At 51.2% G+C, this 24811-nt stretch overlaps 2 protein-coding genes across 4 annotated transcripts in view; both read left to right on the top strand.

Annotated features, from left to right (window-relative positions):
- Positions 1–24811, top strand: part of LOC142258925 (uncharacterized) — a 118736-nt gene that overhangs the window by 35104 nt on the left and 58821 nt on the right. The gene's annotated exons all lie outside the window — the stretch shown is intronic.
- Positions 142–21469, top strand: LOC142258922 (uncharacterized). 2 transcript variants are annotated; one of them, XM_075331479.1, is made up of 4 exons: positions 142–466; positions 548–671; positions 755–868; positions 19507–21469. In XM_075331479.1, exons 1-4 carry the CDS (start codon positions 212–214, stop codon positions 20871–20873), a joined length of 1860 nt encoding a protein of 619 aa, XP_075187594.1. In that variant the 5' UTR covers positions 142–211; the 3' UTR covers positions 20874–21469. The 2 variants fall into 2 exon arrangements, with proteins under 2 accessions (XP_075187594.1, XP_075187593.1); XM_075331478.1 differs by having other exon boundaries at positions 19504–21469.

The raw sequence follows: 24811 nt of genomic DNA, 5'->3' as shown, positions 1-24811 counted from the left end.
TCTCCTTCCCATTCAGGTCCTTATAATATCAGATCCTTTCAGTGGTTTTATTCTGTTTTCAGAAAATTTCCTGTCCAGGATGGATATGGCCAGGGACACGATGGCGGAGAGGATATTACACCTCACCCTAGAGATCCTCTTCCGGCTTACTGGAGAGGTGAGAGATTCTGATGACGTCACATTACATCATTCTTATCTATGGGAATAACAGATGGACAGAACTGGAGAGGTGAGGACTCTGGAAATGTCTGGAGTGAGATTTATTACTGTGTCTCTCCATAACCAGGATTACACAGTAGTGAAGAAGACCTCTAGTGAGCGCTGTCAGGCCCCTGTGTCTGAGGGATGGGGAAGACCCCTGAGCCCAATCACGGGGCCTCCACCTCACCCCCCGATACATGAGGACATCAATGACCAGAAGATCCTAGAACTCATTTACAAGATGATTGAGCTGCTGACTGGAGAGGTGACACTGCTGGGAATGCTGGGACATTATACAGTAACGCTATGAAGGGATCGGGGGTGACGGTATCATTGTATGTGTCAGGTTCCTATAAGGTGTCAGGACGTCACCGTCTATTTCTCCATGGAGGAGTGGGAGTATTTAGAAGGACACACAGATCTGTACAAGGACGTCATGATGGAGGCTCCCCAGCCCCTCACATCACCAGGTAATAGACAGGACTAAATACACACGGCCTATAATTCTCTGTATGTAAGGAATGAATTCAGTCCCTGTATGTGTCTCCTCCAGTTCTATCCAGTAAGAGGACAACACCAGAGAGATGTCCCCGTCCTCTTCTCCCACAGGACTGTAAACAAGAAGACCCCGATGTTCCTCAGGATGTGTCTCCTCCAGCTTTATCGTGTAAGAAATATCTATTCATTTTCTTTCTGCACTAATTTTGTGTTTACATCTTTAGGCTTTCTGCTCTGTCTTTCCTTCAGTTTGTTTCTAGTGCCTTTTCTATGTTGTTATGATGGCAACTCAAAGACCTGCAGAGGGTTCATAAATACCCTGTTTCCCTGAAAATTAAACATAGTCCAAAAAAGGCAGAAAGGAGCCGGGGCAGAGCCATGGGCGTAGTGACCCATGACTCACCTTTGCAGGGCAACAAGGGGTTAATTGTAATGTTATAGAAAGAGCGGGCTTTCTGCGGGGGTCAGGAGTTTAAGGGCTTGATTTATAGGGCCAGGGGAGGGAATAAGGGGGGGGGCTGTATATATATATATATATATATATATATATATGTCCAGGGAGAGAGGGGGGGCACCACTTCGGCCCGAGGTACCTATAGAGGAAGGTCCCCGTGTGGCGCCCCTGAGGCTTCCGTCGCCACAGAGTCATTGCACCGCAGCCAGAGGTGTGATGTCCCATCCTGGGTAAGGAAAGGAGTAAACGCCGGTTCACAGGCAAATCTGCACTACACCCATTGTAAAGGTACCGTCACACATAACGAGATCGCTAGCGAGATCGCAGCTGAGTCACGGTTTCCGTGACGCAGTAGCGATCCCGTTAGCGATCTCGTTATGTGTGACACCTACCAGCGATCAGGCCCCTGCTGTGAGATCTCTTTGCAGTCGTTGCAGAATGGTCCAGGCCATTTTCTTCAAAGGCGATGTCCTGCTGGGCAGGACACATCGCTGTGTTTGACACTGTGTGACAGGGTCACAGTGACTGCTGAGATCGTTATACAGGTCGCTACTGCGACCTGTATTGTTCCTGCATCGCTGGTAAGATCTGACTGTGTGACATCTCACCTGCGACCTCCCAGCGACTTACCTGCGATCCCCATCAGGTCGCATCGTTTTCGGGATCGCTGGTAAGTCGTTGTGTGTGACTGGGCCTTTAGGCACACACAGGGACCGGGGATAGTGGCAGCTACCCTCCCATGCTGCATGCTGGGAGGGGCTGTAAGACCCATCCCTTCTCCCATAGGTTGGAGCTTAGCAACAGGGAGGTGGGAGGAGCCAACAGCTAGTGTTAGAGTAGAAGCAGGAATCAGTTAGTTTCAGTTTACCTCAGGGATAGTGATGGGAAATCTAGTTCATTTTGGTGATTAGTTCACCATGAACTAGTTCACTGAAAAGATTAGTTCAAAAGATTAGCTCATTTAGTTCATCTAGTTCAGTATTTCTCTCCACCCTATCCTGTGAGGAGCTGATAGGAAATGCATCATGTGACCTGTGAACTAAATGAACTAAATGAACTATATAAACTGCTGAACTAAATGTTCTACTGAGAATGAATCAGGACGGCCTAGTTCAGTCTGATGCATCTCACTGAGCCCAGCAGCGCCCCCTGTGGTAGTGTAGAGTACTGACCCATAGTGAACGTGTATGAGGGAGCTGAGGAGCAGTTCAGCAGCCACCATTTTGAGAACAGAACAGGAGCCAGTGGTAAAGATTTTAGCAAGACTGATCTTCTAGACTACAGGAGGCTGATCCTCTACAGGAGGGTGATCCTCTACAGGAGGGTGATCCTATCACACAGACAGGTGAGGGGCATGAACCACACACACAAACTCTCTCTCATACACACATATGAGCTGTGTCCGTCTACTGTGCAATTTCAGTTTTTATTAATATTATTATTACTAGTTGTATTTGATGTGTGGTCTAGTGTTTTACTACCTCCTTTTCCAGCATCAGGGGCTATAAAGAGCCAGTGTGGGAGCAGGAGCCTCCTGGAGCTGTAGAGGATCACTCTCTGTCTCCTCACACTGCTGTTTAGTTCAGTATTTCTCTCCACCCTGTCCTATGAGCTGACAGGAAATGCATCATGTGACCTGTGAACTATATGAGCTGCTGAACTAAATGTTCTATTGAGAATGAATCAGGACAGCCTAGTTCAATCTGATGCATCTCACTGAGCCCAGCAGCGCCCCCTGTGGTAGTGTAGAGTACTGACTCATAATGAATGTGTATGAGGGAGCCCAGCAGCGCCCCCTGTGGTAGTGTAGAGTACTGACTCATAATGAATGTGGATGAGGGAGCTGAGGAGCAGTTCAGCATTCACCATTTTGAGAACAGAACAGGAGCCAGTGGTAAAGATTTTAGCAAGACTGATCTTCTAGACTACAGGAGGCCGATCCTATACAGGAGGCTGATCCTCTACAGGAGGCTGATCCTCTACAGGAGGGTGATCCTATCACACAGACGGGTGAGGGGCATCAACCACACACAAACTCTCTCTCTCATACACACATATGAGCTGTGTCTGTCTACTGTGCAATTTCAGTTTTTATTAATATTATTATTACTATTATATTTGTATTTGATGTGTGCTAGTGTTTTACTACCTTCAAGTGTGAGAGCAGGAGCCTCCTGGAGCTGTATGAGGATCACTCTCTGTCTCCTCCCACTGCTGTTTAGTTCATAATGAACTAATCTCTGTCAGGATGGTGACTAGATGAACTAGTTCACTCTGAAGATTAGTTTATTTTGAACTACTCACTCACGAACTACCCATCACTACTCAGGGAGGGAGAGAGTGAAGACTGAGAGGAGAAGGAGGTAGTTACCTCAAGAAAAGTCTGAAGAGAGCGGAGTTCCTGGTGAAGACCCTGGGACCCAGCTAGGTCCAGGTGACACCAAGCAGAACAGAGAGGATTCCAGGGCCACAGACAGCTTTCATGCTCGTGGTCTGTTCCACAAAGTCATCAGGTGGAGGGATCAGGCCGCATACAGGGAACGGTCCCTAGAAGCTGGAGGAAGCGAAGTCAGTTCCAAAGGCAAACACCGAGGTCCAGGGTGGCTGCGAGCGCCCAGGGCTACAGCCCACTGCAGAACCTCTGGGAAGAGGGTGAAGTTCCAGCTAAGAAAGCCCTCCTTTTCCGGAGGCTGTAGTGGAGGCCGAGCCAGGTTCATCCAGCAAAGGCAAGGCCTAGAAGACGACCGAGAGAGGAGACACGATAGAAGGGTGCACCGGCTTTTGCCCCCAGGTCTACCCAGGATCGGCGGAGGTCCCTGACAATGGGTCCCAGCAGTCCAGAGGCACCAGTGTGCTACAACCCAGAAACTGTGAGTAAACAACCTGAAACTGCACCCTTGGTGTTGCCTCTGTTATTTCGCATGCACTACATAGACTTCCATCACTGCATAGACTTCCATCACTGCATAGACTTCCATCAGCACCAACAGTTTCCCCGGGGCACCGCGCCACCTGTGGGGAGCAGGACCATCCAAGCTGCCATTCCACCAGCCCCGGAGGCCCCATACAGCAGCGGCGGCTTAATAGCCACAAATCACAGGTGGCGTCATGAATATTATAAACTTTAATCACCCCCAAAGTATCCGCCATATTAATTGACCCCCCCAGGGTCACGGAGTCGGGCCCCGCCACCACTGACGACCCCCGGACTAGTCTGGCCCAGCACCGGGTGTCCCATAGCCCTGGGGTGGGCGAGTCACCCGTGTCACGTCACTCGATTCCCCCCCCCGACCTGATGGCGACGTTGGCAGAGATCCTGGAGCAGCTTCGGGCTGCTGCTGGCGGCGAGGATGGAGCGGCAGTCAGGACAGCGATCTGGGAGATCCTGGGAGCTTCAGAAGCTGCTGCCGACGCTGAGCCCCCCTCCGCTCCGGAGCGCGCGCAGGGCGAGGGCACCGGAGCGGTTCTCACCTGATGTGGCTTCTGGTCCTCAGCGGCGCCATAGGAGCCCCTCCAAAGACCCTCCTCGCAGAAAGACTACAGCGGTGTCTGCACGCAGGAGCAGGCGGGGGAGGAATCCTTCTCGGCGGCTAGGACCTGTGGAGGTGGGCGGTCCCTCCAGGGATCATGTGACCAGCTCAGCTGCCTCTACTGCTCAGGGCTACGACAAGATGGTGGCGGTCCTTCCTGGCGATGCTCCAGTCGGGGGGACTGCTAGACAGCGTGGAGATGTGAGTGCTGCAGGGCCCCCGGGGTCTGAAGTCCGAAGGATGTCTGATCCAGGAACCTCGTCTGCGATGCCAGGGCAGGAGGTCAGCGCGTGCCGTGTCGGAGTCGTCTGACAGGTGTGTGGCGCTGCAGCGGAGGATGTCATCACCGGCAGGGAGGTCGCGGTCCAGGCACGCGTCACCTTCAGGGAGGAGGAGACGGTCGTCGTCAGAGAGGTCAGCGCCGCGTTGAAATTCGCCAGCATGGCAGGGGCCCTGGGAGAAGGTCTTTTTCGCGGTCAAGGTCGTGTTCCAGGAGGAGGTCGCCTTCATGGACACGGGCGGCATCGGGGGCGAGCCAGCCTGCATCTCATCATCCAGTCTGCTCCTTGGTCGTCCGACCAGGTTCGAGCATGGCAGGCTCCCAGGTTCCCCCTGGTCGAGCTGCTGAAGACGCTTTCGTGCGGGGCCATTCCAGAGGGGATCGTCATCTGGAGTCAGGATTTTCGGCTGGTGGGTCTCATGTACCGACGCAACTTGGTGAGTATGCCTCTATGTTTTGTACGTCCTCACCTAGTTTAGTTTCCCCGGGGGCTTGCGGTGGCCAGGCGCAGGGCATGGGGGGTTTCGGGGTGGCAGGGCCGAGCGAGGCGGGTGTTGAGATCGGTAGCCTCAGCGACGTGTTGAAGGGTGTGCGTGATTTGTTGGAGCTGATGAATAGGTCGAGTCGGGGGGCGGTCGGGTCTCCCGTCCCTGCGTGGGTACCGAGTTCTGGGGTGGCAGCATCGGCTGTTGTTGTTCGGCCGACGGAGAGTGAGGTCGCTGCTGGGGATGGCGTGGCGGCTCCCGGGCAGACGGACACGGATAACGAAGGGGACAGGATTATTTTGGATGATAGGGCCAGAGGGGAAGTGTACGTTTGCTTTGAGGGCCCTCTTGGGGGGGGGATTTAAAGACGAAGTGAAGGAAAAGATTTGGAAGGATGAGTACGTGGAGATCTTTTCCCTCCTCCCTCTGGAGAAGTTTAATTTAGATAAGAAAAAGAAGGATGATTGCAAGAAGGAGGAGGAAGAAAAGCGGAAGTGGCGGCTGATCCCTCAAACGTTTGCTAACTGGTTGCAGGCTTTTGCGATCCTAGCTAGCATTATTGGTGAAAAGGCGCCGGATAATTGTTGTGGGCTATTCTGCTATATGGATGCTATAGCGGAAGCTCATAGGATTTATGGCAGGCAGACTTGGTTGCGGTATGATGAACAATTTAGGCAGCGGAAAGCTGTGCGGCCCAGTATACGATGGGATCAGAAGGATATCTGGTTATGGTTAAAAGTTATGGCACCGGCTCGTTATGGTCAGCCCTTTCACAGGGGGGCCAAGTCGGCCGGCCAACATACTGTTGGGGGAGCGGGGACCAGGCAGGTAGTGTTGGAGCAAAGGCAGGGGTGTGCTGGCAGTTTAACGACAGCCAGTGCAAGTTTGGAAGCTCCTGCAAGTTTAAGCATCAGTGTTCCGGTTGTGGAGGTTCCTCCCACGGAGCGGCTCGTTGCTTTAAGAAGGGAAGGCCCAAGGCAGAGGGAGATTCTGGAAAAGGGGGGGAGCCCGGTGAGGCTTCACGAGATGGCCTCTTATCTAAATAGATACCCTAAGCGGGACAAGGCAGTGTTATTGGAAGACGGTTTTCGTGTTGGTTTCAGGATCCCCCCACCCCCCTTCATCATGTTGTTCCTTTTCAGTTAAAGAATTTGTTGTCAGCAAGGCGCCACCCAGAGGTTATGACTAAAAAGCTACTTGGGGAGGTTGCTTGTGGTCGGATGGCGGGTCCGTTTTCATCCCCCCCCATTCTGAATCTGGTCGTATCACCATTGGGGTCATCCCAAAGAAGGAGCTGAACAAATTCTGGCTCATTCAGCATTTGTTGTTCCCCAAGGGTTAATTGGTGAATGATGGTATTGACCCGGAACTCTGTTCTGTGGTGTATACCTCGTTTGACGCAGCCATCAGATGGGTTCGGAGATGTGGTAGGGGAGCATTGCTAGCAAAAACTAATATCGAATCGGCATTCCGTTTGCTGCCGGTGCACCCTGAGAGCATGCATCTGTTGGGTTGTTTTCTTCAGCGCTCTATTGGGAGACCCAGACGATTGGGGTATAGCTACTGCCCTCCGGAGGCCACACAAAGCACTACACTAAAAAGTGCAAGGCCCCTCCCCTTCTGGCTATACCCCCCCGTGGTATCACGGGTTCTCCAGTTTTCAAGCTTTGTGCGAAGGAGGTCAGACATCCACGCATAGCTCCACAGATTTTAGTCAGCAGTAGCTGCTGACTATTTCGGATGGAAGAAAAGAGGGCCCATATAGGGCCCCCAGCATGCTCCCTTCTCACCCGTGGATGGTGTTGTAAGGTTGAGGTACCTATTGCTGGTACAGGGGCTGGAGCCCCACATGCTGTTTTCCTTCCACATCCCCTTGTAGGGCTCTGTGGAAGTGGGATCCTGCCGGCCTCTAAGCTCTGACGCCGGGCTCCATCCACAGACCCATAGCACCTGATGGATACGGAGCAGGAGTACAATCAGGGACATGGCCCTGCATCATACAGGTACTCTGTGTCCCCGGCAGGCACAGACACACTCCGGGCTGGCTGGGTGTTGTAGTGCGCCGGGGACCGTAACGTTGGAGTTAGTGTTCCTACAGTTTACTGGGGGACTTTGTGTTGTGGGAACGCAGCGCCGACCCCCACTGGACCGGGCGGCGCTGCTGTGACTTGTGGTGCGCCGGGGACACGCCGACCGCGTTTTTACGGCGGCGGCGTTTATAAATCCAGTCCCCGGCTTTTGCGGCCTAGCTCCGCTTCGTTCCCGCCCCCACCCTGTCAATCAGGGTAGGGGAGAGACGCTGTTTCGCAGCAGCGACGAGGGCTGGAGCCTGATTTACATGCTCCAGCCCTCTCACTAGGCACAGAGGGAAGCAGGCTTCCCGCTCTTAGCCAGGAACGCCCAGGGCCCGCCCCCCCTCCTCTCCCAGGACGCCGGCAGGGCTGTGTACAGCCATTACATGCAGTCTGGCTAGAGGAAGGACGCAAGGCTCTGGGAGACCTGGACTAGGGGGCTTTTGGAGACCACACACCCGCTCTTAAGCGGGCGGTAAGCGGCTTTTCAGCTGGCCCCTCTAGTGCCTCAGTGTGTATTGGTGTACTGTGTCACCAGATATATATATTTATTTATTTCTTGCACTGTGAGGTCGCTTCCTGGCTGGATACCCCAGATCGCTCTGAGGAGGCAGCAACATGTCATCCACAAAACGCAAGGCTGCCAAGGCTAGGGCTGTGTACACTGCGTGTGCTGCATGTGGGGCTGCTCTACCAGCAGGTTCCAAAGACCCCCATTGTGTGCAATGCTCAGATCCGGTGCTGCTTCGCCAGCCGGAGTCCGGAGAGGTAGTGACCCAGGCTGAGACGCTTGTAAGTCCTGCCCCGGTGTCAGGGACAGACTTTGCAGTTTTTGCTGATGGAATGTCTGTGACTATGGCAAAGATCCTTGAAACTTTGCAATCCATGACTGGGGCTCAGTCTATGGACACGGCGAGGTCTCTGTCCTCTAATCCCCCTCAGTTGGAATTAGTCCAGACTGCAAGGGGGTCCCCGGCTTCCCAGGCTGAGTATTATGACTCAGATGATAGCCCCAGCCACCCTAAGCGAGCTCGCTGGGAAAGACCCTCAACGTCATCACACTGCTCAGGGTCTCAGCGCAATCAGTCGCCCTGTGATGCGTCTGAAGAGAGTGATCAGGAGTCTTATCCTGGAACCCCTCTCAATCTGGATACCCCGGATGGGGACGCCATGGTAAACGATCTTATCTCAGCCATCAATAGACTGTTGGATATTTCTCCCCCAGCTCCTTCTGCAGAGGAGGCAGCAGCAGAGCAGGAGAAGTTTCGTTTCCTCTATCCCAAGCGTAAATTGAGTGCTTTCTTGGATCACTCTGACTTCAGAGAATCAATCCAGAAACACGACGCTCATCCAGAAAGGCGTTTCTCTAAACGTTCTAAGGATACACGTTTTCCTTTCCCCCCTGATGTGGTCAAGCGCTGGACCCAGTGTCCAAAAGTAGACCCCCCGATTTCCAAACTTGCAGCTAGATCCATAGTTGCAGTGGAGGATGGCGCTTCACTTAAGGATGCCAATGACAGACAGATGGACCTTTGGTTAAAATCTGTCTATGAAGCTATCGGCGCGTCGTTTGCTCCAGCATTCGCAGCCGTATGGGCGCTCCAAGCTATTTCAGCTGGTTTAGCAAAAGTGGATGCTATCATACATCCAGCGGTGCCGCAAGTGGCGTCCCTTACCTCGCAGATGTCTGCGTTTGCATCTTACGCTATCAATGCGGTCCTAGAATCTACCAGCCGCACCTCAATGGCGTCCGCCAATTCGGTAGTTTTGCGCAGAGCCTTGTGGTTAAAGGACTGGAAAGCAGATGCTGGTTCCAAAAAATGTTTAACCAGCTTGCCTTTATCTAGAGATAGACTGTTTGGCGAGCCATTGGCTGACATCATTAAACAGTCCAAGGGTAAAGACTCTTCCTTACCCCAGCCCAGATCAAGCAAACCTCAGCAGAAAAAATGGCAGCAGAGGTTTCAGTCCTTTCGAGGTTCGGGCAAGACACAATTCTCCTCGTCCAAAGGGACTCAGAGGACGCAAAGAGTCTCAGATTCCTGGCGGGCTCACGCACGCCCCAAGAAAGCAAATGGAGGAACCGCTTCCAAAGCGGCTACCTCATGACTTCCAGCCCCCCCCCTCCGCATCTCCGGTTGGGGGCAGGCTCTCCCGCTTTTCCGACATTTGGACGTCACAGGTCAAAGACCGGTGGGTGACAAACATTTTGTCTCGCGGGTACAGAATCGAGTTCAGTTCTCGTCCTCCAGCTCGGTTCTTCAGAACCTCCCCACATCCAGACCGAGCAGATGCCCTGCTGCAGGCGGTGGACTCCCTAAGAGCGGAAGGAGTAGTGGTTCCTGTACCGCCTCAGGAACAAGGGCGAGGGTTTTACTCCAATCTCTTTGTGGTCCCAAAAAAGGACGGCTCGTTCCGTCCTGTTCTGGATCTAAAGCTGCTCAACAAACATGTGCACGCCAGACGGTTCCGGATGGAAACCCTCCGCTCTGTCGTTGCCTCAATGTCTCAAGGAGACTTCCTTGCCTCAATAGACATCAAAGATGCTTATCTCCACGTGCCAATTGCTACAGAACATCAACGTTTTCTACGTTTTGTGATAGGAAACGACCATCTTCAGTTCGTAGCTCTGCCATTCGGTCTGGCGACAGCCCCCCGGGTCTTCACCAAGGTCATGGCGGCGGTGGTAGCAGTCTTGCACTCTCAGGGACACTCGGTGATCCCTTACCTAGACGATCTACTTGTCAAGGCACCCTCTCAAGAGGCATGCCAACTCAGTCTACATGCTACGCTGGAGACTCTACAGACGTTCGGATGGATCATCAACTTTCCAAAGTCGAATCTGTCACCGTCACAGTCGCTAACGTATCTTGGCATGGAGTTTCATACTCGAGCAGCGAGAGTGAAGCTTCCGCTGAACAAGCAGCGGTCCCTACAGACAGGGGTGCAATCCCTCCTTCAAGGCCAGTCGCACCCCTTACGGCGCCTCATGCACTTCCTCGGGAAGATGGTGGCAGCCATGGAAGCAGTTCCCTTTGCGCAGTTTCATCTGCGCCCACTTCAATGGGACATTCTCCGCCAATGGGACGGGAAGTCAACGTCCCTGGACAGGAAAGTCTCTCTTTCCCAGACGGCCAAGGACTCTCTACAATGGTGGCTCCTTCCCACCTCATTGTCTCAGGGAAGATCCTTCCTGCCCCCATCCTGGGCAGTGGTCACGACAGATGCGAGTCTGTCAGGGTGGGGAGCAGTGTTTCTCCACCACAGGGCCCAGGGGACGTGGACTCCGCAGGAGTCCACCCTTCAGATCAATGTTCTGGAAATCAGGGCAGTGTATCTTGCCCTACTGGCCTTCCAACAGTGGCTGGAAGGAAAGCAGATCCGAATCCAGTCGGACAACTCCACAGCGGTGGCATACATCAACCACCAAGGAGGGACGCGCAGTCGGCAAGCATTCCAAGAAGTCCGGCGCATTCTAATGTGGGTGGAGGACACAGCATCCACCATATCCGCGGTTCACATCCCAGGCGTAGAAAATTGGGAAGCAGACTTCCTCAGTCGCCAGGGCATGGACGCAGGGGAGTGGTCCCTTCACCCGGACGTGTTTCAGGAAATCTGTCGCCGATGGGGAGTGCCGGACGTCGACCTAATGGCGTCCCGGCACAACAACAAGGTCCCGGCATTCATGGCGAGGTCGCGCGATCAAAGAGCTCTGGCGGCAGACGCATTAGTTCAAGATTGGTCGCAGTTCCGGCTCCCATACGTCTTCCCACCTCTGGCACTCTTGCCCAGAGTGTTACGCAAGATCAGATCCGATTGCAGCCGCGTCATACTCGTCGCCCCAGACTGGCCGAGGAGATCGTGGTATCCGGATCTGTGGCATCTCACGGTCGGTCGACCGTGGTCACTGCCAGACCGACCAGACTTACTGTCCCAAGGGCCGTTTTTCCATCAGAATTCTGCGGCCCTGAACCTGACTGTGTGGCCATTGAGTCCTGGATCCTAGCGTCCGCAGGATTATCTCAAGGAGTCGTAGCCACAATGAGACAAGCTAGGAAGTCTACGTCTGCTAAGATCTACCACAGAACGTGGAAGATTTTCTTATCCTGGTGCTCTGCACAGAGAGTATCCCCTTGGCCATTTGCATTGCCCACCTTTCTTTCCTTCCTGCAATCGGGGTTGGAAAAGGGCTTGTCGCTCAGCTCCCTTAAAGGGCAAGTCTCGGCACTATCCGTGTTTTTTCAGAAGCGTCTAGCACGTCTTCCTAAGGTGCGCACGTTCCTGCAGGGGGTCTGTCATATTGTGCCCCCGTACAGGCGGCCGTTAGATCCATGGGATCTGAACAGGGTACTAGTTGCTCTCCAGAAGCCGCCTTTCGAGCCTCTGAAGGAAGTTTCCTTTTCTCGCCTGTCACAGAAAGTGGCGTTTCTTGTTGCGATCACATCGCTTCGGCGAGTGTCGGAGCTGGCAGCTCTGTCATCCAAGGCTCCCTTCCTGGTGTTCCACCAGGACAAGGTAGTGCTGCGCCCCATTCCGGAGTTTCTCCCTAAGGTCGTATCCTCGTTTCATCTTAATCAGGATATATCCTTGCCTTCCTTTTGTCCTCATCCGGTTCACCGGTATGAAAAGGACTTACGTTTGCTAGATCTGGTGAGAGCACTCAGAATCTACATTTCCCGCACGGCGCCCATGCGCCGTTCCGATGCACTTTTTGTCCTTGTCGCTGGTCCGCGCAAGGGGTTGCAGGCTTCTAAAGCCACCCTGGCTCGATGGATCAAAGAACCAATTCTAGAGGCCTACCGTTCTGCGGGGCTTCCGGTTCCTTCAGGGCTAAAAGCCCACTCAACCAGAGCCGTGGGTGCGTCCTGGGCATTACGACACCAGGCTTCGGCTCAACAAGTGTGCCAGGCAGCTACCTGGTCGAGTCTGCACACTTTCACCAAGCATTATCAGGTGCATACCTATGCTTCGGCGGATGCCAGCTTAGGTAGAAGAGTCCTGCAGGCGGCAGTGACACCCCCGTAGGGGAGGGCTGTTTTGCAGCTCTAACATGAGGTATCTCTTTACCCACCCAGGGACAGCTTTTGGACGTCCCAATCGTCTGGGTCTCCCAATAGAGCGCTGAAGAAGAAGGGAATTTTGTTACTTACCGTAAATTCCTTTTCTTCTAGCTCTTATTGGGAGACCCAGCACCCGCCCTGTTGTCCTTCGGGATTTTTTTGTTGTTTGCGGGTACACATGTTGTTCATGTTGAACGGTTTTTCAGTTCTCCGACGTTATTCGGAGTCAATTTGTTTAAACCAGTTATTGGCTTCCTCCTTCTTGCTTTGGCACTAAAACTGGAGAACCCGTGATACCACGGGGGGTATAGCCAGAAGGGGAGGGGCCTTGCACTTTTTAGTGTAGTGCTTTGTGTGGCCTCCGGAGGGCAGTAGCTATACCCCAATCGTCTGGGTCTTCCAATAAGAGCTAGAAGAAAAGGAATTTACGGTAAGTAACAAAATTCCCTTCTTTGGGACGGATCCTATTTTGTTAATCGTTGTTTGCCGATGGGTTGTTCCATTTCTTGCGCTTATTTTGACGCATTCAGTTCTTTTTTAGAATGGGCAGTGTGTGACGTGGCACAGCTCTCGTCAATGATTCACTATCTCGACGATTTTTTGTTCATTGGCCCTGCTGAGTCGGCAGTTTGTCAGACGTTGTTGAGGACTATGCAATGGTTGTCTGGCCGGTTCTAGGTCCCCTTGGCTCAGGATAAGACAGAAGGCTCGTGTACTTGTCTCAATTTTTTGTGTATCGCGATTGATACCGTGTTGGAGTGCAGGCTGCCAGAGGAAAAAATCTCAGCTTTACGGGCAGAGGTGAGTTCAGCTGTTCGCCTTAAAAAAATACAGTCGAGGGACCTTCAGTCTCTGTTGGGCAAGCTGAATTTTACTTGTCGTATTATGCCCATTGGCCTGGGTTTTTCCACAAAGGTTGGCGTCGGCGACATCCGGGGTGCGTTCCCCAAGGATTACATAAGGCTGACCAAGGACCTTAGGGAGGATTTGGCAGTCTGAGGAAGTTTTTTTAGAAAAGTACAATGGCCGGTCGCTAATGATTGCGGAAGTCGTAGATGATTTTGATTGTGAGCTTTTCACCGACACAGCAGGTGGTACAGGCTTCTGAGCTTACTTCGGAGGTAGTTGGTGTGTGGGAGAGTGGCCAAAGGCATGGCATGAAGCAGGGTTTACGCGGAATTTAACGTTGTTGGAGCTTTTTCCAATTATGGTGGCAGTGTCTGTCTGGGGAGAGCATTTTAGCAACTAAAAATCAGTTTTCACTGCGATAACATGTCAGTTGTCATGGTAATTAACAACTTGTCGGGTGCATCTCCTCCGGTTGTCCGCTTGTTGCGGTACTTTGTGTTGCGGTGCCTTTGCCTTAATGCGTGGGTTGTGACGGTGCATGTACCGGGGGTTGAAATCTCCATTGCTGATTCTCTTTCTCGCTTGCAGTGGGATCATTTTTGGAGCCTCGCGCCGGCGGAGCTCTTGGAGTTGGTGTTCGAGAGGCGAGCTCGCTGATCAGAGCGTCACTGGCTGCTGGTACGTGGGCTGCATATGAAGCAGCTTGGAGAGAATGGACGAATTGGAGGCAGGAATTTGGGGCAGGGGAGTCTGCGGAGGATTCTGTAGGTGCCTTACTTTGTTGGTTGTGTAGGATGGCTTTGGATCAGTGGTCTTTTCAAGGGTTAATTGGTATATGGCGGGGGTCGCGTTTGGTTGGAAATTACGGGGGGTTGTGGACATACCAAAGAATTTTCTGGTTCGGCAAGCGGTGAGGGGCTTGAGGAAGGGGCTTCATAGACTGGACAGTCGGAGGCCAGTGTCATTCCAGCTGCTGGAAGAGCTGGGTGTTCAGTTGGAGCGAGTGTGTGTTTCATATTTTGAAATGGTTCTGTTTCGATTGGTATTTTCATGGGCTTTCTTCGGAGCTATGAGCATAGGCGAATTGGTGTCCCCAGCGTCATCCTGGGAGGGGGGTGTTTTGGGAGAGGACACAGTCGATTTAGGGGACTCTGTAGAATTTTGGATCCGGTGGTCTAAGACGGATCAATTTGGCCGTGGGAGAAGGGTCACTTTATGGGCTTTGGCGGGGTCCTTGAGGTGCCCAGCATCTTATTTTAAACGGTATTTAGAATTAGGGGTTGACCGCCTGGGCCCGTTGTTGAAGCATCAGGATGGATCGTTTTTGTCCAGCTACCAGTGTGCCGCACCCGTGCCAGCAGCCGGCGCTGCTCGGATCCGGACCTTCTGTGGGTGGCTCGAGGGTCTCTGGACCCGGGGGTCCTGCGGTCACTTCAATCAAAAAGGGGTTTATGGATTGGGGACGTAAATGTACGGCCGGAGCTGTGTTAAGTTCGTGACGCCACCCACGGTATGTGGTGAGCTGGGGCACCACCGCTGCTGTGTCAGGGCACCCGGGGGAGATGTTGTGCAGAATCTGTTAACCCCTCCGTGGGTAGGGACGATGGCCCTGGGACCCGGTGGGTGTAGTGCAGGGGAGAATGGCAACCGCCGAGGGTGCTGGTGTACTCCCAGTTAGGAATGAACACACGAGTCTCTGTTAAACCAAGGTGGTGGTGGCCGGTGCCGCGGCCGGATGCATCCAGGGTCCCGCACCCAGCTAGTGGTCTCAGTCCTTTTCCTGCAGTGTTTCTCAAGGTGATTGACTTCCCCATATGGAACGTGGAGTCCGCTCCCGGCTGGATGTGGCCTAAGGAGCCGTGCCCGCAGACGCTGGCCCGTGGGATCTATGGGCCCTGGCGGTGGCCGCCTATCCCTTCTCGGTGGGCTGTTGTCTTCTATGAGGGACTTTGGGTTTGACAGAGCCTCTAGTCCTGGCCTCAATCGGTTAATTAACCAACTCCAGTTGGTTCTGGCTGTTGGCGTCAGGGTCCGAGTACCCCCCTTTGTGCTACGGTTTCCGGGTCAGTTCCCCGTGCCTGTACCGGCGGGCTACGACCCTGGCCCGGTACGTCTCGGTTCCACCGAACCGTCTTCCCGTTTCCTGGTGACAGAGACCACCGTCTGCCTCCTAACCAATGGCCCCATAGCTCCTACCATGGTGCCGTTCAACTTCACCTCCTGTGCTGGAGCTGCACACAGCCCCAGCACACCTCCTCTCCACTTGAACTCTCCTGACAACTCTCTTGACAACTCTGACTTTTTCCCGCCCTGGGCTGTCTAGACCCCTGGGTGGGCGTGCACCAACCACCTGGCCACGCCCACTGTTGTGTCTATCTATCCCTAAGGGGGTGACTAGGTTGTAGTGGTTGGCTGTATGTTACCTAATGCGAGAATGGTGTAATGCAGGGGCCTATTTGTGACTACCTGGATTCTCTAGGGTGTCACACCAGTTTGTGGCGTTTTTTCGGAAATTCCTGGAGAGGTTGGGGTTGCAGGCGGACAAGTTTTCAGCCCATTCGTTTCGCATTGGAGCAGCGACTGAGGCTGACAGGTGGGGGCTCCCGATGGAGACAGTGAAGAGGATAGGCAGATGGGAGTCGAGGCGGTTCAGACTGTACGTCCGCCCCCATTTATTGTGGAAGTCGGGGCGTGTTTTGATCTGGCGGGGTATTTTAAAAATAAAAAAAAAACAAACAAACCCCTGTGATGTTGTTTTTAAGTTAATGGTAGCTATTGGCGTGTGTCAGATTTTCGGCTGTTATATTCCCCCCCTTTTTTGTTTTGTTTCCTTCTATAGGTGGTACGCCCCTGGTCTGGATTTTCGGCCATTCATTTGTTTATTGGGGGGCACTGAGAGCTGATGTGCGGCGCAATGGTTGGCAGTTGGGTTGTTCCAGAGGCGAGGTAATCATTCGTTGGATCGGGGTGCGGGACATGCGATGGCGGCAAGTGTTGGTGGATTTTCACCGGTTCGCCCGATTAGATCGCCCCCCCGGACGTGCTGGTGTTGCACGTCGGGGGAAATGATTTAGGGGCCCGCCCCTGTCGAGAGTTGATATGGGATATCCGGTACGACCTGCTCCGCCTTTGGTCAATCTGCCCTACCCTCAGGGTGGTTTGGTCGGATATTGTTTCCATAAAGGTGTGGCGGGGGGCTCGGTCCCTGGAGAGGATCGACAAGACCAGGATAAATGTCAACAGGGGGGTTGGAAATTTTGTGTCCAGGAATGGAGAAGTTGTAGTTCGACAAAGGGACTTGGAGTCGGGGGAGGGGAATTTTTGGCGATCAGATTGTGTGCACCTGACTGCCGTGGGTATTGGTCTGTGGGCCTTGAGCATACAAGGAGTAGAGCGGGCACTGGTTTTGGTGGGGTAACTCACATTATGAGGTGTCAGGTAATGCTCATGGTGGCGGTGGCAAGGGGGGTTCTTGGAGTCGGTGGAAATGTCGGGGTGGGGGGTGGTACATTAGATAGATGGGGAACCACCCCTCTTGTTTATTCTGGTATGGTAATTGCCTGGCGGACTTGGGGGGCTCTCCAGGGGTGGGGTCTCCTGAGAGTCGGTTAGGGACACGGTTTTCTGGCAAAAGGTGGTGCCCCCGTGCTTGTGGTCGCAGCTGGGGGCAAATATGCTGGATGGTTTGGTAACAATACTTGGTGTCCGCCAGGTTTTGGGGCTCCAAGAACCGCCCTTGCATTGGAAAATGGCTATTTTATAAAGGGTTATTTTATTTGTTATAATGTTTGTTAATAAACCAGGCTGATTTGGCCAATTTATCCAAATAATGGCGTTGCGTGTTTATTAACGGGTGAAAAAGGGGGGTTTTGTTTGGGATTCTGATGAGCCAATGAAGGAAACCTCTGCAGTAGGGCAGTCATAACACTTAGCACAATTTTATGGGATTTTTGAAGAATGCTTGAAATATAAGCCCTACTCCATAAATAAGCTCTAGTTACAGTCAGGGCCAGCGTTGGGAGGAGTCAAACTGCGCAAATTCTCAAGACCCCACTCTCTTAAAGACCCCATCAGTTGTATTCTGAGGTTGATTGTTTAAGGACCTTTGATGGCTTCAAAGTCATGTGACATGATGTAACCAAAGGTATCTTAATTGCAGGAGTCTAAAAGAACTGAACAGAGGACAGGCTGGCTTGCTGAACTGGCATTAGGGGAAAGGGAGAGCAAACTGGGCAATTGCACAGGGCCCCCTTTCTCCCAGGGGCCCCAGTGTTTATATACCAATTATAGGACTGCTTAAGGACCATTTTGACATCACGTCATGTGACCAAAGGTCTCAATTGGAGGAGTCTAAAGCTGAAGAGGAGGCAGGCTGGTGTGTGTGTGTGTGTGTGTGTGTGTGTGTGTGTGTGTTTGTTCACGACAATTTTAACCAGCTTTGCCAAAATGGGCAGAGCTTGGCCAGAAGAAGGGTGTGATGCCACCTCTTCTCTAATTCATAACAAACTGCGATGTTCCCTATGCCAGAAATCTCACTCCAGTCCCTGACGTCATTTTTCAGTGTACATCACCGGTCTTGATGAGTTTGAACCCTAATGTTTATCTGTACAGGCTGCAAGACCCTGCTACCTGCTTTGGTTACAAAGCCTAAGGATGGGTCATCAGCGTTACAGTCCCAGACAACCCACTTGAATTTTCAGCATCTGTCTTTATTTTATTTTCGTCTTTGAAAAAAACCTCTTTGAAATTGTCTATGTTGTGGATCAATGTTTCAAGGAGATGTTTGCAGGTTTTGCCAACTGACATGGCAGCGTCAGGATCTGTTGAAATGATAGACTCTGGTACTTTGCATGTAAATTTCTCTGCTGTCTGTGAGCAGCGCAGGGAGACGCAGGCATCAAACCAAGGCTTGGGCAGGCTAGTAAGAGTGATTCTCTGCTGGGCTGCTTGTTAACGTCTGTGATCACATGCTGTAGAGGAAAAAGTATTGTTTGCTCCCGTTCTGTATGTGCTGGCTGGACTATTTCATTAATGCCAGCTATAGTTTACCTATACTGATCTGGCGAGGTGTTGTGATCCAGACTTATGGGTGTTTTTTGTGCATTATTACTGTGAGCTGTGGTGGTGTTAACCCGTGTTGTCATTTTTGTTGCTGCCTTCCTGCTCTTGCTTTTCTCCTTAGCCTCTCACTGTTTTTTTTTGTGAGTCTGCAATGTGTCCCGTCAGTCTTAATCTGTGTTTCCATCATATTCCTGTCCCTTTCTTCCCCAGGGGAATCACAGATTAGATCTAGTCAGGAGACTAGTAATGCACGAGACTCCGGCATCTCCATCTTCAGGGGTAATCCAGAGGTTAAGAATAGCTTAGGGTCCCCTAGTGTGAGGGACAGTATAGGAGCACCCTGTCCCTCATTATCCTGCAGTCACATTGTGACAATCAATCAGATTATTTACTGTAGCACATTCCAGAGAACTGGTGCTAGGAATGGGAGAGCCAAACTAACAAAGATGTAACTCCTTAAGGCCGCTTTACACACAACGATATCACTAGTGATCTTGTTAGCGATGTGACACACCAAGATCATTGTCGATTTGCCGAGATCGCTCATAGGTCATTTTGTAGCGGTCACACGTACCCATCTCACAAATGATGCTACATCGTTCAGCGAGATATTGTTTGACCAAGGCGGTCATGTGGATGTTGTTCGTCGTTGGCAGGGTGTCAAACGTAGCAATATGTCTGCTGCGTTCCAAACGACGAACAATATTTTGAAACTGAACGTCGTGTCAACGATCAACGATTTTCGCTATTTTTAAGATCGTTCGGAGTCAGATGTAGGTGTCACACAAAATAACGTCGTTAACGACGACGGAAGTGCGTCATGAAAACCGTGACCCCGACGACATACCGTCAGATAAATCGTAGCGTGTAAAGGGGCCTTTAGATCTCGATATTGGACAACAGATTCAGAATAATTTTTTCCCTAATTTAATTTCTGATGTTATGGTTTAAAAAAATAAATGTACTTTCAAGATAATATCATTAAAAATTAATAACTTTGTGCTTATTTTTAGCAGATGACTGTAATGGGAGTTCAGATGGATCTCTAATATCTTCCGAATTTATAACAGATGGTGAAAGTATCCCACATGATACATATGAAGAGCATACTGTTGTCCCAGATATAAATCCAGTCCTTCCTCGGAAAGCTCTATCATCTGAGTTTTTCAAACAAGCCCAAAATTCCCATTTATCACAGAATTGTAAGCAGAATAGAAGTTACAGAAGGAATATGGAATATGAAATGGATGAAACGGTTCCTACAAGGGAGAAGCCATTTTCATGTTTAAAATGTGAGAAATGTTTTATTCAGAAATCATATCTTGTTAAACATCAAAAAATTCACACAGGTGACAAGCCATTTTCATGTTCAGAGTGTGAGAAATGTTTTATTTGGAAATCAGAACTTGTTGAGCATCAAAGATGTCACACAGGAGAGAAGCCATTTTCATGTTTAGAGTGTGGGAAATGTTTTATTAAAAAATCACTCCTTGTTAGACATCATAAAATTCACACAGGGGACAAGCCATTTTCATGTTCAAAATGTGGACAATGTTTTTCTAATAAATCAAATCTTTTTAGACATCATAAAATTCACACAGGGGAGAAGCCATTTTCATGTTCAGAATGTGGGAAATGTTTTATTGCGAAATCAGATCTTGTTGTGCATCAAAGATCACACACAGGAGAGAAGCCTTTTTCATGTTCAGAATGTGGAAAATATTTTATCCAGAAATCATATCTTGTTAGGCATCAAAGATCTCACACAGGGGAGAAGCCATTTTCATGTTCAGAATGTGGGAAATGTTTTATTCAGAAATCAGTTCTTGTTGTGCATCAAAGATCTCACACAGGGGAGAAGCCATTTTCATGTTCAGAATGTGGGAAATGTTTTATTCAGAAATCAGATCTTGTTGTGCATCAAAGATCACACACAGGAGAGAACCCATTTTCATGTTCAGAATGTGGAAAATATTTTATCCAGAAATCATATCTTGTTAGGCATCAAAGATCTCACACAGGGGAGAAGCCATTTTCATGTTCAGAATGTGGGAAATGTTTTATTCAGAGGTCACATCTTGTTAGACATCATAAAATTCACACAGGGGAGAAGCGATTTTCATGTTCAGAATGTGGGAAATGTTTTATTCAGAAATCAGTTCTTGTTGTGCATCAAAGATCTCACACAGGGGAGAAGCCATTTTCATGTTCAGAATGTGGGAAATGTTTTATTGAGAAATCAGATCTTGTTGTGCATCAAAGATCTCACACAGGGAAGAAGCCATTTTCATGTTCAGAATGTGGGAAATGTTTTACTAGTAAATCAGGTCTTGTTAAACATGTGAAGAAGCCGCACAGGGAAGGAACCTTTTTCATGTTGTGAATAATTGAAATGTTTAACTGGTAAATCAAGTCTTGCCGACCATCAGAAAACCAACAGAGCGGAGCAGCCATTCTTGCTTTCAGAATTTGCCAAATGTTTTTAAGACTAATCAGATCCTGTTGTCCGATGAGTCACACAGGAGAAGCCATCATGATGTACTATAATTCAAAGGGTTTTATAAAAATATTGGCTACAATTGCTCAAGGAAGAATTTGTGAGGAAAAGAACCATTTTATTTCTTTTTAAACTTATTGTATTTTTTGGACCATAAGACATACCTAGGTTTTGAAGGAATAATATAGGGGAAAAGATTGACACAAAAAATGTGGTCATCACGCACTGTTATGGGGGGGGGATCTGCTGCTGACACTGTTACTGGGATAAAATCCCCCAATTCTGTACTGATGTCACCCATCCTGGGCCCCTTACAGGTACTGTTGATGTGTCTCCCATCCTTGTGTATACTGTATATCCATCCTGGTATATATATTGCCCATCTTTATCCCATCCTGGTATATATGATTCTTGTCATAGTATATATGTCCCCATTCTTGTATATATATAGCCCTCATCATGGGTCCATGCCAGTATATATTTCTTCAGCGCTCTATTGGGAGACCCAGACGATTGGGGTATAGCTACTGCCCTCTGGAGGCCACACAAAGCACTACACTAAAAGTGCAAGGCCCCTCCCCCTCTGGCTATACCCCCCCGTGGTATCACGGGTACTCCAGTTTTAGCTTTGTGTGCGAAGGAGGTCAGACATTCCATGCATAGCTCCACAGATTTTAGTCAGCAGTAGCTGCTGACTATTTCGGATGGAAGAAAAGAGGACACATATAGTGTCCCCAGCATGCTCCCTTCTCACCCCTGGATGGTGTTGTAAGGTTGAGGTACCTATTGCTGGTACAGGGCTGGAGCCTGACATGCTGTTTTCCTTCCACATCCCCTTGGGGGCTCTGTGGAAGTGGGATCCTGCCGGCCTCAAAGCTCTGACGCCGGGCTCCATCCACAGACCCATTAGAACCTGATGGATACGGAGCAGGAGTACCATCAGGGACCGGGCCCTGCATCATACAGGTACTCTGTGTCCCCGGCAGGCACAGACACACTCCGGGCTGGCTGGGTGTTGTAGTGCGCCGGGGACCGTACACTGAGCTGGTGTTCCTACAGTTTACTGGGGGACTTTGTGTTCTGGGAACGCAGCGCCGACCCTCACTGGACCGGGCGGCGCTGCTGTGACTTGTGGTGCGCCGGGGATACGCCGACCGCGCTTTTACGGCGGCGGCGTTTATAACTCTAGTCCCCGGCTTTTGGGCCTAGGACGCCGGCAGCTCCGATCGTTCCCGCCCCCACCCTGTCAATCAGGGTAGGGGAGAGACGCTGTTTCACGGCAGCGAGGAGGGCTGGAGCCTGATTTACATGCTCCAGCCCTCTCACTAGGCACAGAGGGAAGCAGGCTTCCCGCTCTTGGTCAGGAACGCCCAGGGCCCGCCCCCCTTCTTCTCTCAGGACGCCGGCAGCCATTACATGCATGTCTGGCTGGAGGAAGGACGCAGGCTCTGGGAGACCTGGACTAGGGGGCTTTGGAAGTCCACACACCCGCTCTTAAGCGGGCGGTAAGCGGCTTTTCAGCTGGCCCCTCTAGTGCCTCAGTGTATGTTAGTGTATTGTGTCACTGGACATAGATATTTATTGATTTCTTGCACTGTGAGGTCGCTTCCTGGCTGAATACCCCAGATCGCTCTGAGGAGGCAGCAACATGTCATCCACAAGACGCAAGGCTGCCAAGGCTAGGGCTGTGTGCACTGCGTGTGCTGCATGTGGGGCTGCTCTACCAGCAGGCTCCAAGGACCCCCATTGTGTGCAATGCTCAGATCCGGTGCTGCTTCGCCAGCCGGAGTCAGGAGAGATAGTGACCCAGGCTGAGACGCCTGTAAGTCCTGCCCCGGTGTCGGGGACAGACTTTGCAGTTTTTGCGGTTAATATGTCTGTGACTATGGCAAAAATCCTGGAAACTTTGCAATCCATGCCTGGGGCTCAGTCTATGGACACGGCGAGGTCTATGTCCTCTAATCCTCCGCAGTTGGATTTAATCCAGACTGCAAGGGGGTCCCCGGCTTCTCAGGATGAGTATAATGACTCAGATGATTGCCCCAGCCACCCCAAGCGGGCTCGCTGGGAAAGACCCTCAACGTCATCACACTGCTCAGGGTCTCAGCGCAATCAGTCTCCCTGTGATGTGTCTGAAGAGAGTGATCAGGAGTCTAATCCTGGAACCCCTCTCAATCTGGATACCCCGGATGGGGACGCCATGGTAAACGATCTTATCTCAGCCATCAATAGGCTGTTAGATATTTCTCCCCCAGCCCCTTCAGCAGAAGAGGCAGCGGCAGAGCAGGAGAAATTTCGTTTCCTCTATCCCAAGCGTAAATTAAGTGCTCTGTTGGATCACTCTGACTTCAGAGAATCAATCCAGAAACACGACGCTCATCCAGAAAAGCGTTTCTGTAAACGTTCTAAGGATACACGTTATCCTTTCCCCCCTGATGTGGTCAAGCGCTGGACCCAGTGTCCAAAGGTGGACCCCCCGATTTCCAAGCTTGCAGCTAGATCCATAGTTGCAGTGGAGGATGGCGCTTCACTTAAGGATGCCAATGACAGACAGATGGACCTTTGGTTAAAATCTGTCTATGAAGCTATCGGCGCGTCGTTTGCTCCAGCATTCGCAGCCGTATGGGCACTCCAAGCTATTTCAGCTGGTTTAGCAAAAGTGGATGCTATCTTACATCCAGCGGTGCCGCAAGTGGCGTCCCTTACCTCGCAGATGTCCGCGTTTGCGTCTTACGCTATCAATGCGGTCCTAGAATCTACCAGCCGCACCTCAATGGCGTCTGCCAATTCGGTAGTTTTGCGCAGAGCATTGTGGTTAAAGGACTGGAAAGCAGATGCTGGTTCCAAAAAATGTTTAACCAGCTTGCCTTTATCTAGAGATAGACTGTTTGGCGAGCCATTGGCTGACATCATTAAACAGTCCAAGGGTAAAGACTCCTCTTTACCCCAGCCCAGATCAAGCAAACCTCAGCAGAGAAAGTGGCAACAGAAGTTTCAGTCCTTTCGAGGTTCGGCCAAAACACAATTCTCCTCGTCCAAAGGGACTCAGAGGACGCAAAGAAACTCAGATTCCTGGCGGGCTCACTCACGCCCCAAGAAAGCAAATGGAGGAACCGCTTCCAAAGCGGCTACCTCATGACTTCCAGTCCCCTCCCTCCGCATCTCCGGTCGGGGGCAGGCTCTCCCGCTTTTACGACACTTGGATGTCACAGGTCAAAGACCGGTGGGTGACAGACATTTTGTCGCGCGGGTACAGAATCGAGTTCAGTTCTCGTCCTCCAGCTCGGTTCTTCAGAACCTCCCCACATCCAGACCGTGTAGATGTCCTGCGGCAGGCGGTGGACTCCCTAAGAGCGGAAGGAGTAGTGGTTCCTGTACCGTCTCAGGAACAAGGGAGAGGGTTTTACTCCAATCTCTTTGTGGTGCCAAAAAAGGACGGCTCGTTCCGTCCTGTTCTGGACCTAAAACTGCTCAACAAACATGTGCACGCCAGACGGTTCCGGATGGAAACCCTCCGTTCTGTCATTGCCTCAATGTCTCAAGGAGACTTCCTTGCCTCAATAGACATCAAAGATGCTTATCTCCACGTGCCAATTGCTACAGAACATCAACGTTTTCTACGTTTTGTGATAGGAGACGACCATCTTCAGTTCGCAGCTCTGCCATTCGGTCTGGCGACAGCCCCCCGGATCTTCACCAAGGTCATGGCGGCGGTGGTAGCAGTCTTGCACTCTCAGGGACACTCGGTGATCCCTTACCTAGACGATCTACTTGTCAAGGCACCCTCTCAAGAGGCATGCCAACTCAGTCTACAGGCTACGCTG

The sequence above is a fragment of the Anomaloglossus baeobatrachus genome (assembly GCF_048569485.1).
Source record: "Anomaloglossus baeobatrachus isolate aAnoBae1 chromosome 5 unlocalized genomic scaffold, aAnoBae1.hap1 SUPER_5_unloc_18, whole genome shotgun sequence".
NCBI lineage: Eukaryota > Metazoa > Chordata > Amphibia > Anura > Aromobatidae > Anomaloglossus > Anomaloglossus baeobatrachus.
This window is presented reverse-complemented; position numbering and strand designations above follow the sequence as displayed.